Source organism: Mustela lutreola, chromosome 17 (assembly GCF_030435805.1).
Source record: "Mustela lutreola isolate mMusLut2 chromosome 17, mMusLut2.pri, whole genome shotgun sequence".
Lineage (NCBI taxonomy): Eukaryota > Metazoa > Chordata > Mammalia > Carnivora > Mustelidae > Mustela > Mustela lutreola.
This window is the reverse complement of record NC_081306.1, coordinates 35,971,398-35,988,503: the sequence shown is the minus strand read 5'-3', so window position 1 is coordinate 35,988,503 and position 17,106 is coordinate 35,971,398. Positions and strand designations below refer to the sequence as shown.

Here is a 17,106-nt window from a genome sequence, read left to right as displayed (position 1 = left end):
CTCCATATTTTCATGTTGGATTCAAGGTGATGTTTTCAGATCTGTGTTCCAGCTTCCTCCATTCATCTGTGTCTTAGTCTGCAACTTAACATACCCATTACATTTCTATTTCAATCATAGTTTCCATTTTTAGATGTATTATTTGGCTCTTGTTCACATTCTCCCAAACGTTTTTTATAGTCTCTTATTCCTTATTTGTACTTTCAACATCCTCTCTTATTTATTTATTTATTTATTTATTTATTGATTTTAGAGAGAGAGAACATACCCATTCACACGGGAGCAGAGGAAGGGGCTGGAAGAGAGGAGAGAGAGAGACTCCCAAGCAGACTCCCTGTTAAGCACGGAACCCAACAAAAGGCTTGATCCAAAGACCCTGAGATCACGACCTGAGGCAAAACCGAGAGTCAGACGTTCATCTGACTGAGCCATCCAGGCTCTTCTATTTCTCTTGTGATATTAAGCGTCTTCATTCTATCATTTGTATTTGACAAGTTCAATATCCCACATTTTTTAGTGTGATTCTGTTGTCTGTATCTTGGGCTGTCTTTCACTCATGATGCTTTATTTTCTTCGGTGTTCACTGGTTGTTAAAAAAAAAAAAAAGTACACTGTTTCCTTTGGAACTTAATCTGTTGATAAATGATTGACATCCATACTGTTGATTTTACCAGCTCTATCACTGAATATGTATGTAGTCCTTTCTGGTCCTAGGTTTACGCAGGTCTCTCCTATCAGACTCCCTACCTTCAACAATCTTTAGGTTTTATCTCCTGCAGCCAGGAAAACAGAAACCTAATCTTCAAGGGGTCAACAGATGTTGTCAAGAAAGCTGGTGGCTTCAGCACTAATCTGCTTAAATCTGAATTTTTTGTTTCCACTTTGATTTTGGCCCCTGAGGCTTCCTTAATCAGCTCAGTGACTCTTAAAAAAAAGTTTTAAATAGTTTATAAGGCATTTTTAATTTTTATTGCAGAAGGTTTGGTCTGAGTATTTGGTCTACAACACTGTCAGAAAAGGAAGTCTCTTTACTACTTCTTTCTTCCATCCCTCTCCCTCGTCCTTCTAGAACTCTTAGCATTTCCATGTAACTCTCCCTTCCTTCCTCTCATGATTCCCATCTCTTTATACTTGTCCTCTGGGTTTCGAGATATTTCTTTCACTTTATCTTCCACTTCTCTCATCTTGTTTTTTTAGTATTTCTCAATGGTTACCACTATCATTTGTTGTTGTGGTACAATGCCTCGTTATCATTTTTATTTTTTTAAAAAGATTTATTTATTTGAGAGCTAGAGTGTGTGAGCAGAGGGGAGGCAGAAAGACAGAGGGAGATAGAGTTTCAAACAGATTCTTCATTGAGCACAGAACCTGATGCAGGGCTTGATCTCATGACCCTGAGATCACAACCTGAGCTAAAACCAAAAGTCAGATGCTCAACCAACCACACCACCCAGTTGCCCCTACAATGCCATTTTATTTTATTTTAAAGATTTTATTTATTTATTTGACAGAGATCACAAGTAGGCAGAGAGGCAGGCAGAGAGGAGAGAGGAGGAAGCAGGCTCCCCGCTGAGCAGAAAGTCCGATGCGGGCTCAATCCCAGAACCCTGAGATCATGACCTGAGCCGAAGGCAGAGACTTTAACCCACTGAGCCACCCAGGCACCCCTACAATGCCATTTTATACCATGAACAACTCTCTTGAGGGGGGATGATGATGGTGGTAATGGAATGGTGATGATGGTGATGGTGGTGATGGTGATTGTGATGATGATGGTGGTGCTGATGGTGATGATGGTGATGATGGTGGTGACAATCATGGTAGTGGTGGTGGTGATGGGGGTGACGTCAAGCTTTCATCCATTTATCATTATTTGAGACGTTCCGTTTCTTCTCTCTGGCCCCTCGGTCCCCTTAAGCCTATTCAGACTTTCTCTTTTCTACTCACAGCTCTTTGGCTTCCAGGGAAAGCTCTTAGGGTCCCTTTGTAGTGAGGAAATATGAGGTAACAGGCTAGATGTTGCTCCCCTGAGCCCAGAGAGGAAGCTCCTGTGTTTCAGCAGTTGTGCCTGTTGGCAAGCTCCCATCCTCAGAGACGGGAAAGCTTTCAGCTCATTTGCCCATGCAGCTCTCCCACATTCTCTCCAGGCCAAATAAGACATCACACAGGACTACATTCATAGGATCCAAGGGGAGATTATTCCTTTTGGAAACCCCAGAGTCTTGGGCCTTATCTCTGACCTTGGAGCTCACGATGAATGAGAGTGAGAGTTGGAGACTGGGAGTCCTGTGGCTGTTCTCTTTTCCAGAGATCCCAGGGAAGCTCGCTCTTCCACATACGTATTCCAGGCCCTGCCCTTGGACCCTTCCTTGCGGCTGCCCCTTAGCTCAGGAGGTGGAATTGAACACGAGGTGGGAGGAGCATTCAGGCCACGCCTCCCACCCCTGGACCAATCTTTAAACACATGGTGGCCGTCTGTTTACCAATTTCAGTCTTGCTTATTTGTAGGAACTGTATGTTATTTCATCTATACGGCTGTACCTGAATTTATTTAACCTGACCTTTCCCCAGGTTTTAGATTTTAATATCATATAGTGTCTGGTCCTTCTGGATTCTTCCTCATCATGCCTGTATCATTGTTCTAAATTTCTAGCACTGGATCCCCACAGCTCCAAGAGGATAACAATGTTAGAAATTACTGAACGCCCATTATGTGTTAGGGCCTTCTTTCTATGCGTGAGAGGTTAAGTGAGTTGTTCAAGATCACATAGCTAGTAGGTGGTAGAACCAAGCTTCCAAGTTCTCATGTTTTCATCCATTTCATACTGCATGTGGGGAAGACACTGGGTCAGGTCTCCAATCAAGCTTCCTCAACTTACTAACTATACTTCCCGTGACATGTGACGTGAACTTCCTGGGACCCAGATTGTCCTGTTACGATAATCTCTGCCTTGCCTCCCTCCCAGCAGAGGACAAATGAGATGGTGTATGTGGAAGCACTTAAAAAACTACAACTCATCACACGAATGTAAGGGATCATTAAGAGATCATTATTAAGTACACAGATAAGCTTGTTTACTTCAAGCATCTGAGCCCTTTGACAAATGTAAGGGCTATGCCCAGAGACCTTATCAACTCCCCAGACTGGATACTACATAATAACTGCATAAACACAGACACAAAGTTATTTATAAAGATGTAAAGTTATTTGTAACTTGCTCAACAGTGTTTTGTGCCTTACCTTTTCAAGATTTCTTTTAATTGAATGGAGAGCTAACTCTGGTCCAGCATTGAAGTCTACATTTCCCTCTTTATTTACTCAAAAGTCCTGTTTTCTCTTTAAGAAACACTGCTTTCTGAGGCTTCTGCAAGTCCTTTCCATTTCTGTCATAACACTGGTGTTGTGTCTTTCTGCAGAAGGCCATTTTAACAGAGAAACAAGACTTTCTTTTTCATCATGTTTGAAGGATGACAGAGTACTAGATCATATGTTGACTCATAAGTGATACAAATTCATGCCCCTGTAAATGACATGCCACCCATCATTGGGACTTAGGCTCCTTGGGGAGTTGAGATCCTACAATATCCTGGATCTGAGGCGGAGACTAGGGACTCCTGTAGTCTCCAGTGTGCTCAGTGACTTGAGCATCCTGGTTCCTTAACGTGGAAGTTTCTTAACACGAAGAATTAATCTTTTCCACCTTCAGCTTCCTCTCCTAAAGTCTCCAGTGCCTGGTGTTTTCATGAGTACGTAAAGGTTATTTGTAGAATGGGATGACATAACATTCAAAATCACTTTTTCTAACACTCACTCCTCTCTACACAGAGACAAGGATACAGTGAAATTGAGAGCAGGGCTCCAGTCCATCCTGTGTGGAACCTGGGTACTTGGGTCAGCCGTTTACAAGCTGGTTTTTATTTTATCCACCTGGTGAGAAGGGTTTGGGGACAGGATCATCTTTAAGACTTGCTAAAACAATTCAACAAGGAGGCCATTGGACTAAAGTGGCTTTAATGCAGTGATGGCTTAGGAAAGCAAGCCAAAATCCAAGCCTGTAAATGCTTCACAGTTACAAAATCGAAACGCTGAAGACAACCAATCACAAACAGCCAGCTAACCTTTAAGCTATAGAGAATAAATTTTCTTTCTTTGCTCCTGGCACTTTCTCTATAGAATTCTTTGCCCTGGCCCATTCTGAGGAGTATTCTTAACCACTTCTGGTGTGACTGAATTTTTGCTCCAATACTACAAACTCTTAAACAGTTTAATACGCTTCAGTTTGGCTTTTAACCGACCACGGTTCCCAAATCTGGCCAGTCACCTGGAGGTTAAGAGATACCTGAACTACTACCAAGAGGTTGTGACTCGCTTCACCTGGGACAGGTTCAAATCTGTAATAAGGTCCTAGCAAGATCTTACTTGGGTCTCAGCAGCCTGAGACGTGTTTTACAAATTCACGTTCTCAGTCTGTGTCTTCATAACCGTAGGAGTTGGTTGCTCTAGTCGCCCCCATTTTGCATAGAAGATTGACACTAAATATGGGGTTGGGGGTTGGGGGGAGCTGCCTGTAAGCTTCCGTACCCAGTAAGGGATTGAGGGGAGATTCCAACTCAGACCCAGCAACTGCAGACTCCAATCACTGTGCTACCTAAGACTTTTTCGGGTGGGAGGGGGTGCTTCTGGTGATTTGATTGCTTAGCCAGCTTTCAGAGAAGACAGACGCCCAGAGGCCATGCCACTCTCAAAGGGTGCATTTGTTTGAAAATGTGTGTCCCCTTCCCCCGTGTTTCTCGAAGGAAATGGTTTAGGAACAGTTGTCTCTGTGAGCCTAAAAAGAGCAGCTGCACCTCCTATTGGCATTTTCCGGCAAGGCATAGTCCACTCAGCAAACCTTCTGGTCTCACAGGTTGACCCAATCTGGGAACCCAGGGAGAATGTTTCTGTACACCTGGCACTTCTGGTCCCGCCCGGTTTCTCCAGTCTCCCAATCCCAAGCCCGTTCGCCGTGATGGACGTGACGCCAGAGCAATTATAATTGGTCATGGCGGACGGCCGCTCCGCCTCCCCGGCCACCCCGCCTCCCTTTCATTCTGAAAGAAAGAACCTCATCCCGGGCGCCCAATGAGAAACGCCCCCACCCCGAAGATCCCGCCTCTTTCGGCGCCGGCCCCGCCCCTAGAGTGGAGGGACGCCCGCCTCCCGGCGCGGCACGGTCCAATCGGAGGGCGCGTTCGCCCGGATGGACGACAGCCGGCCCAATCGCCGGGCTCTAGAGGCGCGCGCACCGCCCCTCTGCCGGGGCCGAGCGGCGGGCGAGAGCGGGCCTCGGGGCGGCGGCGGCGGCGGCGGCGGCGGCGGCGGACCGACGCGGCCTGAGGGAGCGGCCGGCTGCCGCGCGGGGCTCGCCTCGCCCGCGGCGGGGTCCATGGCCTGAGCGGCCATGTCCGGCGTGGTGCGGACCCTCAGCCGCTGCCTGCTGCCGGCCGAGGCCGGCGGGGCCCGCGAGCGCAGGGCGGGCAGCGGCGGCGGGGCCCGCGACGCGGAGCGCGAGGCGCGGCGGCGCAGCCGGGACATCGACGCGGGGCTGGCCCGCGAGCGGCGCGCCGTGCGGCGCCTCGTCAAGATCCTGCTGCTGGGCGCGGGCGAGAGCGGCAAGTCCACCTTCCTCAAGCAGATGCGCATCATCCACGGCCGCGAGTTCGACCAGAAGGCGCTGCTCGAGTTCCGCGACACCATCTTCGACAACATCCTCAAGGTGCGCGCGCCTCCGCGTCCCCGCCCGCGCACCTGCGCCCAGGTGCGCCCAGGTGCGCGCAGGTGCGGCCGCAGCTCCCGGATGCCGGGGCTGGGGAGCGGGAATGCGGGATGGCACGGGAGGGCGCTGGCCGGGGAGGGGTGCCTCCGCCTCTCCCTTCTCGGGGGCTGCCGGCTTCGGGGGGTTGGGAGGGCCGGGTCTTGGACGCCGGGTCGGGGACGCGCCCTTGCGGGATGGCTTCTGGGCGCTTCCCACAGCCAGCCTCCGGGGGTCAGGGAACCCTCCTTCTCCTGCCCTCCCAGTAAGTGCGGACGAGCCGCGTAGACCGGAGGGGGAACCGGCCGCAAGGCCCTCGGTGGAATTGCTTCCTAGGAAAATTTCAGACCTACCCACAATCCGGAGAATAGAAGGAGCCGTCCGCACCCACGCCCCCTCCCCCACTTCGGCCCTGATCTCCTTACAGCTGGGTTCGCCCAGACCCCTGCCCTGTGGCTCGAGGCGGATCCCAGACACCGTACTACGCCGTTAGAAACTCTCATAGCGTCTGTCGCCGAAAGATAAGACCTCGTTTTAAAAACAGCCCTGGTACCCTTATCCGACCTTAGAGTTCGTAACTCCTTACTTAATATTCTCAGATACCCAGCCCGTGTTCACATTTCCTCCGTGGCCTATAATTGTTTTGTTTGTCTGCATCAGGATACATAGTCCTTCCTTGCTTTGCAACTTTCAGAGTATCTCTTAAGTGGTGTGTAATCTTCTGGCTTTCCTATTCCTTGCCCCTCCTCTTCTTGGCAGTGTTTTGGGGGGAAACCTGTAGAGCTGGCAAAGTCTGGGTTCTAGTCTCTCTCTACTGTGAGTCTGTGCCAGAGGGCCCCAAAGAAAGGAAATCTGGATAAAATTGACCATGAGCGGCAGGAAGCAGATTCCCTCCTGCACCTATGATCATTGCAGAGTTTTTGTTTTGTTTTTTTAGTTTTTAGTTTTCCCTACTCCTTTCCTTGTCCTCTCACATACTCTTTCCCGCGCCCATTTTGGGGAAAGCAAATTACAGGTATGTCTCAAAGCAGAGGTAGAGGAGAGTTTGTCATACCAGACAGCTGTCTGGAGACTAGATTTTATGGTGCCCCAAGGGACTTTAAATTTAGCAGAGGGCTGTAGAAACCTATCTGGTACATTTCTTTCACTTCATCCATGAGAAAACTCTCCAGGTCTTGGGGGAAAGTGGCTCCTCATGGGGACCTGAATGATGGAACCCTGGGTAAGGCCTCTCAGGCCTTCCTCCTTCCAGGCTTGGGTACTGGTATTCCCACTCTCTGTATTTGTTATTAAAATAATTTATTTTAGTAGAAATAGCTCTTTTAGAATCTTGCTGGGGAATGAAAGGAAGGGAATAATTTGAATGATAAAACACTCCTTTCCTTTTCACCTCTTTCAAAAGCCTCTCTGTGAGTCAGCTCCGGCCAGTACTTCATCAACTTTAAGGCTAGGAGCCCAGTGTGATTCAAGGGGATCCACTGTGTGCTTAAAATTCCCCTCATCTTCTGGGGTAAAGTGCATGTCATTGTCTTTCTCTACCACAGAGCCAGATTGTATTTTTGCTGCTTTTCTGAACCTCCAAAGCAAGCAGGTATAAAAGTATAAGGATTTAGCTGGCTCCCTCTCACTTTCTTTTAATGCTGGAGGTGGAGAAAATGTTTAGAAACACAGAATCTTAAATCTAAGTCATCGTGTTAAGTACGTTTTAGAAAGCCCCGTCTTAACTTTTACATTAACTTTTACTGATTTCCTAGTCAACTGAAATAAGATGTGTTAGCCAATATCCTATTTTTCTTCCCAACTTTTTACTAACTGTAGTTCCATTTTAAACTCACTTTATCTGTTGTGACTATTCAGTAACTAGTTAGAAATTTATCTTCCGATTTTTAAAACCAAAAATTCTTCCCCTCGCCACACCATTTTTAGGCGATCAGTTTGGGAAGAGACCTTTTAAATTAATAGCTTTGTCATGCCTTTAGCAGTGGACATATGATTGATACTATTTAGAATAATGTTTGGGTCTACATAGAGATGTGGTGTTAGCAAGCTGTTTTCGAAGTACTCACCATGTGCCGTGCACATTACCCTGTCCTTCACAAATGACATTTGCCACTTTTTACCATTTTTCAGTTGGTATTGTCCCTTGTAGCCAATGCGAAAATTGAGAATAGAGAGTTTAAAATCTGCTCAAGGTCAGCCTTCCAGTAACACGTGGCAGAGCTGGTGACCAGACCTAGTCCTTTTTTTTTTTTTTTTTTTTTAAACTTTAATTTTGGGATAATTATGGAGTCCCATCCAGGTGTAGGAGAGCCCGTGTATCCTTTACCCACTTACCTTCCATGGTAATAGCTTGAAAAGCTGTGATACAATATCACAACCAAGATATTGACAAGGGAACATCATCAAGATACAGAACATTCCCATCACCATTAAGGATCCCTTATGTTGCCTTTCATAGCCCCTCCTTTCTGCCCTTCCCTGACCCTGGCAGTAACTAATCAGTTCTCCAATTCTAAAACTTTATAATTCATTCCAGATTATTACATAAATGAAGCCATGCAGAACATGACCTCTTTTATCATTCTGCACAGTTCCCTGGAGAATCGCCCAAGTAGTTGTGGGTATCGCAAATCAATAGTTTCATCTTCTGTTTGCTGAGTGGTATCCGTGGTACAGATTTAGCACAGCACGCCGTGTAACCATTCAGGGCCTCTGGGTTGTTCCAGTTTTCTGACTATTATGAATAAATCTATGAACATTCATGTGCATGTATTTGCACGTATGCACATCTTCACACGTGTGGAATTAAGTGCCCAGGAGTACAGTCGCTCCGTTGAATGGCAGTTGCGTGGTTAATGTTACAGCTGCTTTTAGGGTGCCTGCATCATCCTGCATCCCCACCAGCCACGTGTGAGGGACACTTTCCCCGAATCCTTGCCAGCATCGGAGAGCCCTTTTTTATTTCAGCCATTCTGATAGGCGTGTAAGAGCTAGATTTCGTTTCCCTAACAGCAGCTGATGTAGAACATCTTTTCATGTGTTTATTTACCATCCGTAGACCCTTTTTGGTGCAGTGTCTCTTCATGTTTTTTACCTGTTTTCTAGTTAGGTTGCTTGTTTTTTGTTGTTTGTTGTTTATTGTGCTTTATTGTTAAATGTTTTGAGAGGTGTTTTTATACATCCTAGATACCAATCATTTGTCACGTATTATGTTATGCAGATATTTTCTCCCTGTCTGTAGCTTTCCCTTTCACGCTCTTAACAAGGTCTTTCACAGAACAAAACTTTGTTTAATGAAGCCAGTTTATCCAGTTTTTCCCCTTTATAGGTAATGCTTTTGGTATCAAAGCTAGGACCTCTTTGCCTAGCCCTAGATCCCTTTTTTTTTTTCCCTAGAAGTATGGTAGTTTTACATTTTACATTTAAGTCCTTGATCCATTTTGAGTAATTATCCCATGAAAATGTATGAGGTTTAGGTGGAAGTTTAGGGGTTTGGGGGGGGGGGTTGTTTTGTTTTGTTTTGTTTTGCCTGGAATGCTCAGTTTTTCCAGTACCACATGTTGGGAAAAACTGTGCTTCTCCCATTGAATTGCTTTGCTCCTTTGTCAGAATTCAGTTGGCATATTTGTATGGACCTGTTTCTGGGTTCTCCATCCTGTCCCACTGATCTGTATATCTCTCCTGCCATTATCACATTCTGTTGATTACTACAGCTATACAGTAGGCCTTAATATCAGATAGAGTGCTTTCTCCCACTTCATTTTCCATTTTCAATATTGGCTTAGCTATTCTAGGACCTCTGCCTTTCCATTGGTATCTTAGAATAAGCTTGTCTGTGTCTATTAGAAAAAGAAAATCTTGCTGGGATTTTGATAGCAATTGCATTAAACTTATAGATCATTTTATGGAGAATTAACATTTGTATATAGCAAGTCCTCCAATCCATGAACATAGTATGTCTTTATTTCCATCTTCTTTGATTTCTTTATCAGCATTTTGCATTTCTCAGCAGACAGATCTGTTTTATGTTTTGAATTTAAACTAAGTATCTTTTTTCCTTAGAGCAATTCTAAATGATACTGTGTGTTCTTTTTTTTTTTTTTCTTCAGTTTCCACATATTCCTTGTTCATACACAGCAATAGAATTGGTATTTCCATCTTGATTTTATGTCCTGTACCTTGCCAAATACACTTAATGGTTCTAAGGGCTTTCTTACAGATTCCTTGGGATTTTGTACACAGATCATCGTTCCTTGCGGATAGGGAGTTTTATTTCTTCTTAAAGCATGCTCTTTGTTTCTTTTTCTTGCATTACTGCAGTGGTTAGAACTTCTGATATTATGTTGAATGAGAATGGTGAGAGGTGTATCTTCTCTTTCCATCCTGGTGTCAGTGATTTGTATCTTTTATATTTGTCCGTCTCTTTAGAGGTTTATCGCTTTTATTTTTTTCCCCCATTAAGAACCAGCTTTTTAGGGGCACCTAAAAAGGTGCTCAGTGGGTTAAAGCCTCTGCTTTCGGCTCAGGTCATGATCCCAGGGTCCTGGGATCAAGCCCTACATCGGGCTCCCCCCGCCCCACCTGCCTCTCTGTCTACTTGTGAGCTCTCTCTGTCAAATAAATAAATAAAATCTTAAAAAAAAAAAAGAACCAGCTTTTTATTTTATTATCCTTATGGCTTTCTTCTTTTCAATATCATGTATTTCAGTTCTTATTTCCTTTTTCCTTTGGGTTTATTTTGCTCTTTTTTCTCTAGTTTCTTGAGGTAGAGATTTTGATTATTTATTTGAGACCTTTCCTCTTTTCTAATGTAAACATTTTAAGTGCTATAAATTTCCCACTGGGCACTGTTTTAGCTGTGTCCACATATTTTGTTATGTTTTATTTTAACTTTTATTCAGTGTCATATGTATTTTTATTTCTCTTCAGATATTTTCTTTGTCCCATGTATTATTTAGAAGTGTATTGAGGTTTCCAAGAATTTAGAGATATTCCTGTTATCTTTCTGTTATTGATTTCTATGACTTTATTAAGGTCAGAGAACATATTTTATATTATTTCAATTCTTTTAAATACTTAAGGTTTGGGGGCACCTCGGTAGCTCAGTGAGTTAAAGCCTCTGCCTTCGGCTCAGGTTATGATCCCAGGGTCCTGGGATCAAGCCCCACATCGGGCTTTCTGCTCAGCAGGGAGTCTCCCCCCCCCCCACCCGCTTGCCTCTCTGCCTACTTGTAATCTGTAATCTGTCAAATAAACAAATAAAATCTTAAAATAAATAAATAAATATTTAAAGTTTGTTTTATGGCCCAGAATATGGTCCATCTTGGTATATATTCTGTGGGCCTTTGTTGGTGAATGTTCATGGACACTTGCATAAAATGTGTATCTGTTGTTTGGTAGAGTTTTCTACACAGGTCAGGTACTGTTGTTGATGGTGGTGCTCTATATTCTCACAGATTTTCTGTTTAGTATTTCTGCCAGTTGCTGAAACTGAAGTGTGGCAGTCCCCCAACTATAATTGTGGATTTGTCAATTTCTCCTGTCCCTTTTTGCTTCATACATTTTGAGACTCCGTTGTGTGGTGTATAAACATTTAGGATTATTATGACTTCCTGGTGGATTGATCCTTTTGTCATTATGTAATGTCCTTCTTTGTCTTCAGTTATTTCCTTTGCTCTGAAGTCTGTTTTATCAGATATTTTAATATAGCCACTCTTTTTCTTTCAAGTGAATGTTTTCATGTTGTGTATTTTCCCACCCCTTAAACCTACCCACATTGTTACTTTGAAGCAAATTTTTTGTAAACAACATATGGTTACACCATATTTTTTTTTTCTGGTCATTTTTATTAATGTGAGTATTTAGGCCATTTACATTTAAGATAAGGTAATTAATATGTTAGGGCATAAGCCTCCCATTTTGTTGTTTTTCTTTTTCTTTTGTTTTACTTTCCTGTGGGCTATTTAAACACGTTTTAGGATTCCATCTTGATCAATTGGTGATTGCTTTTTGAGTGTATTGATTAAAGCTTTGTTTACTTTTCTTGGTTCCTCTAGGTTTATAATATACGCACATAGCTTATCCCAGTGCACTGGCATCAGTGTTTTACAGCTGTGAGTGAAGTGTGGGAACTTTATTTCCGTTCAGATCCCTTTACCCTCCCCATATCTTAAATATGCATTTTTTAAAAGATTTTATTTATTTATTTGACAGAGATCACAAGTAAGCAGAGAGGCAGAAAAAAGGGAGGGGGGGGAACAGGCTCTCTGCTGAGCAGAGAGCCCGATGCGGGGCTTGATCCCAGCACCCTGAGATCACGACCTGAGCGGAAGGTAGAGGCCTTAACCCACTGAGCCACCCAGGCACCCCTTAAATATACATGTTTTAAGTATTTATTGTTATATCCTGAGTCCCACATCAGATGGTTTTATGTCAGTCATCAAATAGGATTTAAGAAACTTAGGAGAAGTAGGATGGTTTTGTTATATTTACCCCTATTTTTGCCTGCTCTGATGATCTTTTCTTCCTGAGGTTACCTTTTCCTTTCTCCGAATATTCCTTAGGAGAACTTCCTTTAGCCATTCTTAAGGGTGGCCTTGCTTACAACAAACTCTGCTTCCCTACATCCAAGAATGTCTTTGTATCCCCTTCATCAGTGAGATCTCTTTGCCAGTTACAGAATTCACAGCTGACGCTTTCTTTTAGTACTTGAAAAATGTGCCTTATTCGTGCCTCCCTGGTTTCAGATGAGAAATCCATTGTTATTTGAATTGCTCATTCTCTCTAAGTAAATGTGTCCTATCTCTCTGGTTGCTTTGAAGATTGCTCATTTGTCCTTTAGTTTCCAGAGTTTAACTCTGATTTGTTTGGACATAGGTTTCTTTCAGTTTATTATGCTTAGGGTGTGCTCAGCTTATCGAATCTGTACAGATGTGTCTTTTGCCAAACTTGGGAAGTTTCCCACCATTATTTCTTCAAACACTTTCTCGGCCGCACTTTTTGTCCCCTCCCTCTGAGACTCTGGTGGTAGGAGGGTCAGTGGCTCTTATTCCTGACCTTTAGTTCCCTGAGCCTCTGTTGCCTTGTTGAGTGGGATGTGACATCAGCTCACCCTGGCCTGGCTGATCCCGGGGAGTACTGGGGGCAGCACGGTGGCACCATGCCCAGCCTCCCACCTCCTTTTCCTGCCCTCTGGGACTGGGTCAGGATGGAGGCTTGTCTCCCCACTGAGGCCACCCGGGTTGGGGAACTGGGGCACCTTCTGCATTTCCCGGCAGGGGCTAGGAGAGGAGATACTTGTTTGGCCCTGCCAACATTACCTAGGCCACTTGGAAGATGCTTCCTGGTTCTGCGGGGCAGGAAGGGGAAATGGGAGATCAGCTTCCCCTTCAATCCTGCTGAAACCTCAGTGGGTGATGTGTTGTAGTTCTTCTGTTGGCATTTGGCTAGAATAGGATAGGTGTTGCCAAAAAGAGTTTTCTGTTGTAAGACCACCCTTTCCTCAGTCCTTCTGCTAGGAGGGACAAGCTTTTCTCGGAGCTCTTTTCCATCCGCACCTTTTGGCTTTCCAGCTTGGAGGCTGTGCAGCGTGTGTCTGGGACAGGCAGTAAGGACCTGGGGACTCCCCGCCACGTGGTTCCTCAGATCCTGAAATCCCAGGCAGCCTGCCTTCCTGTCTCCACTGTCTTTCCTATTCTTGCTTGTTGTGGTCTGTCCAGAGCATCTTTAGTGGTAAGGGAGAGGACTCAGGAGGAATGGGGCTACTCCCATCTTGGCAGAACCAGAAGTTTCCATCATCCTGGTCTTTTGATGACTAGTCCAGGACTCCTCCTTCAGGATCACAGTTGTGCCTGAATTTGAAACTATCATTTCTTTAACTTCATCCCTTCACACTACCCTCTGCAGGGATGATTTGAATCTATTCGTTGCTTTGACCTCCTGTCATTATTCCCAGTAGGACTTCTTATTCGTTCTTTTTGTTTTTATATCTCAAAGATGCTAGTCTCTCTCTGGGCTGTTCCTAAAGCTTGTGTATGTGGTGTTTCGGAACTTGTGTGGTAATGCCTCTGGTGACGGCAGGTGCCACTGTCTACCCTCCAGGTACTCTGACTAGCTGGGGAGACGGTTACATTCTTTAATATAAAATCTGAATGGATGTCATGTTAGATGTCATGTTAGATGCCATTGTAAAAGGAGGCAGGTGGCTCGGTGAGAACAGGGAAGATTAATTCTGGCTGAGCTACCAGGAAACGCCCATGTAGGAAGTGTGATTTGAGCCGGTCCCTGAAGGCTCCATGGAGTTTTAGCAGGTCAGGGGGTAAACACACACATGAGACCATCTCAGTGCCACGCATTTCTGCCAGTTAGGACAAAGAATTCTGATAGTATGGAGTATTAAGGAGCATAGGAGCTAGACAGAACTTTCTAGTGCAGAGGACTGGTCATAATGCAGTGGCTGGCTAGAGACCTTGGTCAGGATGCCCCTTATCTGAAAGCTGTGGACCTTCTCCCTATAAAGTTTGTACACATGCATATAGTTTAAAGGAGTCCCTCGCCATCCTAAGCCTCAAAGTGGGCCTACTTGTGCTCTGTGGATTGCAGGTTAAGAAATTTAGTGGTAGAATATCTAAGATTATGTTAAATTTCTGTAAATTAACATCTTTTTTTAGGATTGTTCTGTGTCATTACTTTTTGCAAAAGCGAATAGGACCTTGAAGAAGCCCCCGCTCTGTTCTGTATTTTTAAGCACTTTGAAGCTCCTGGCCCGCCGAGTCTTTGTTTCTTGGGTTCAGCACCCTTTGTGCTTGAAGCCACAGCGGGCTTGCGTGAGAACAGACGTGGCAGTGCAACTTCCAGGGTCTGGGAGAACAGTTGCCTTGTTGGCTAATTGCATTTAAGTAAGCAAACTTACTTTTACATGTGGACACACTTGGTTGGTCCTTTGGTAATGCCGAGAAACAAAAATCTCTCTTTCCAGGGGTTCACAAAATCCAGAGACCCCTCCGGCCTTTGATGGGGATTCGTGGCACGTGGATGGTTGGTCTTCTCCTCCAGCTTTCGGGCTGACATGATGGTTGTTTAATCGAACCGACTTTAGGGGAGCAGATTTGACCCTCGGTCATCGGTCATGTGAGACTTGAAATATAGCTGTGCTTGATGTTAGATGGCCTTGTGTGGCTAGCTCATGATTATTTTCTGTTATTATGAAGTTGAGAGTGAGGACAGGATCCTGTCGATTGTGAATGGCAGATTCATACTTCAGGCTTATCTGGAGATGTAATTACAGGGCAATCTTCAAACCAAGGAAGCCAATGTGTGCCCCACCTGCTGGGCGTGGCCACGAGGACAGACCCTCCCTTCAGGACTCGAGGCTTTGTTTCCGGTGCTAACTCTTGTAGTCTGTATTTCAGCAAAAGCAGTGGTCCTCCTCGCCTCTTCTGCCCAGTGGGATGGACAGAGCAGCTGCTTAATTCCTCCCAAAGGCCTTTCAATGGGCAGAACATGAGTAATGGTTGCTGACCACAGGGTTAGCTTTTTGGAGTGATTCTTTGGTACGTGAAGATATGTGGACATTGGGGTGCCCGTTCAGGTGGGCCTGGGCACACGGGGGTGTGGAAAGAAGAACCCAGGCCGTGTTCCACAGTGTGTGTTGGGCAGCCGCTATTTCTGCGTTGGTTCAGCGGGCTGGGTCCATTGGGAACTCGTGCTCCAGAAGTGCTGCGTCCGTAGGACAGAAGAGGATCAGTTGCTAACTCTCGGGAGTATTTGCAGGTGGATAGAAAGGACCTGGAGAGCCGCCATGCACTTGTCAGGAATGCCAAGAAAATGTTCCCACCCCTGCTATCTTCAGCAGAGCCTGAGTAGACAGTGCCTCTCTCTGAACTTGGGCATCTGATTTACTGTCTAGCCTAAAACCATGGCCCCTGCTTTGCCAAACGGCTCTGTGACATCAACACTCAGCAGTGAAGACTGATCTTAATGAACCCTGACTGGTGCTGGCCAGTGAACCCAGGCCTTAGGGAGTCAGCTCCTGAAACTGAGTAGAGCAGAAACGAAGCCACCAGAACAGTGATTCAGAATCCGTGTCCTGTGCCGTGTTAATATTGTCATTGTCTTGGTGGAAGGTTCTGGTGATTGTGTGTGGTGTGGGTTCCATCCGGTCTGGGGCAGGGAGGTTCCCTGCTGTACCCAGGGAAGGCCAGGATAGAGGTCAGGGGCACAGCAAGACCCATTCCTGACATTCAGAGCCAGGCGCCTTGCTGTGCTGTGTGCCCAGGGGTGAGTCTTTTTGCACCACGTACCTGCCTGTTTGACTTGTGTGGGGACAGGAAACACAGGGGAGAGTGGGCAGGAGAGGGGACATCACTGGGTAAGTCACTGGGAGGGTGGGAGCCCGAGTCAGCTAAAGGAGGCCATCATCATCCCCTGTAGGATGTGTGTTGAGATTCCTTTGGACCCGTGTCTTTGACTAATCAGTGACTAGACTGCAGAGAAACCTGTAACAGGGCAGCTCAGTGTGGGGCGCTGGGCCAGGGGTGCGGGCTTCACAGCCGCCAACCAAGCCCCACATGAAGCCCAGTGCCGGCCTTTATGGGATAAGACGGTGCTCATCTCTGTGGACAAGTTACATAGTGCTCCCGGCAAAACACCTGCCATTTGCCGAGGGAGGAGGGGGAGTGATTATTTAAATTCTCACCTTTCTGCTGGTTTCTGTTACAGGTGAAAGGGAGTAGCTAGCTGCTTTAGAAGTTTGTTCCTGGGATTTTATTTTATTTTGAAGATTTTTTTTTATTTGAGAGCAAGGGAGTGCATGCATGAAGAGGGGCAGAGGGAGACAGAGAAGCAGGCGCCCTGCTCAGCGGACCCTGGGATCATGACTCGAGCCAAAGGCAGACACTTCACTGGCTGAGCCGCCCAGGCACCTCTGGTTTTGGAATTTTTCTAGCACGGGGTGTTTGTGTTTTCCATCGATTACCAGTTCTGTTTCTGCAGTTAGCGCAGATGGGATGACCCCCAACTATATATTTGTGGCCACTTACATGTTTTCTCCAGGAAATGAAGCTCCATAACTCTTGTTCTAGGTTGGGGAAGGGAAGGGCCTTCACTCAGAACTCCGAGGACTTGATTAGAGACCTGTAGGCTGAAACATGTGAGTTGGACCATGTGGGGGAGGAGACCCTCCCTGAGAGGCTCGGGGCTGAGAGCTGGAAGCCTGGCGCTCTGCTCCGTAGCAGTGCGCAGCCGGACGAGGATAAAGGAGCGCGGCGGGGCGTTAAACAGACACGCCAGCGCTGCCGGAGCGCCCTCCTCCAGC

General features: G+C 45.8%; 1 protein-coding gene across 2 annotated transcripts in view; it reads left to right on the top strand.

Moving 5' to 3' along the window:
• Window positions 1-5,351: 5,351 nt before the first annotated feature.
• The window catches only part of GNA12 (G protein subunit alpha 12), a 99,531-nt gene continuing 87,776 nt past the window's right edge, over window positions 5,352-17,106 (top strand). The window contains exon 1 of one of the 2 annotated variants that reach the window (XM_059154221.1): window positions 5,352-5,756. In XM_059154221.1, the coding sequence (XP_059010204.1) occupies window positions 5,442-5,756 (315 nt within the window). In that variant the 5' untranslated portion in view covers window positions 5,352-5,441. Of the gene's footprint in view, window positions 5,799-17,106 lie in introns of both variants that reach the window. The other variant, XM_059154220.1, reaches the window with a different exon arrangement.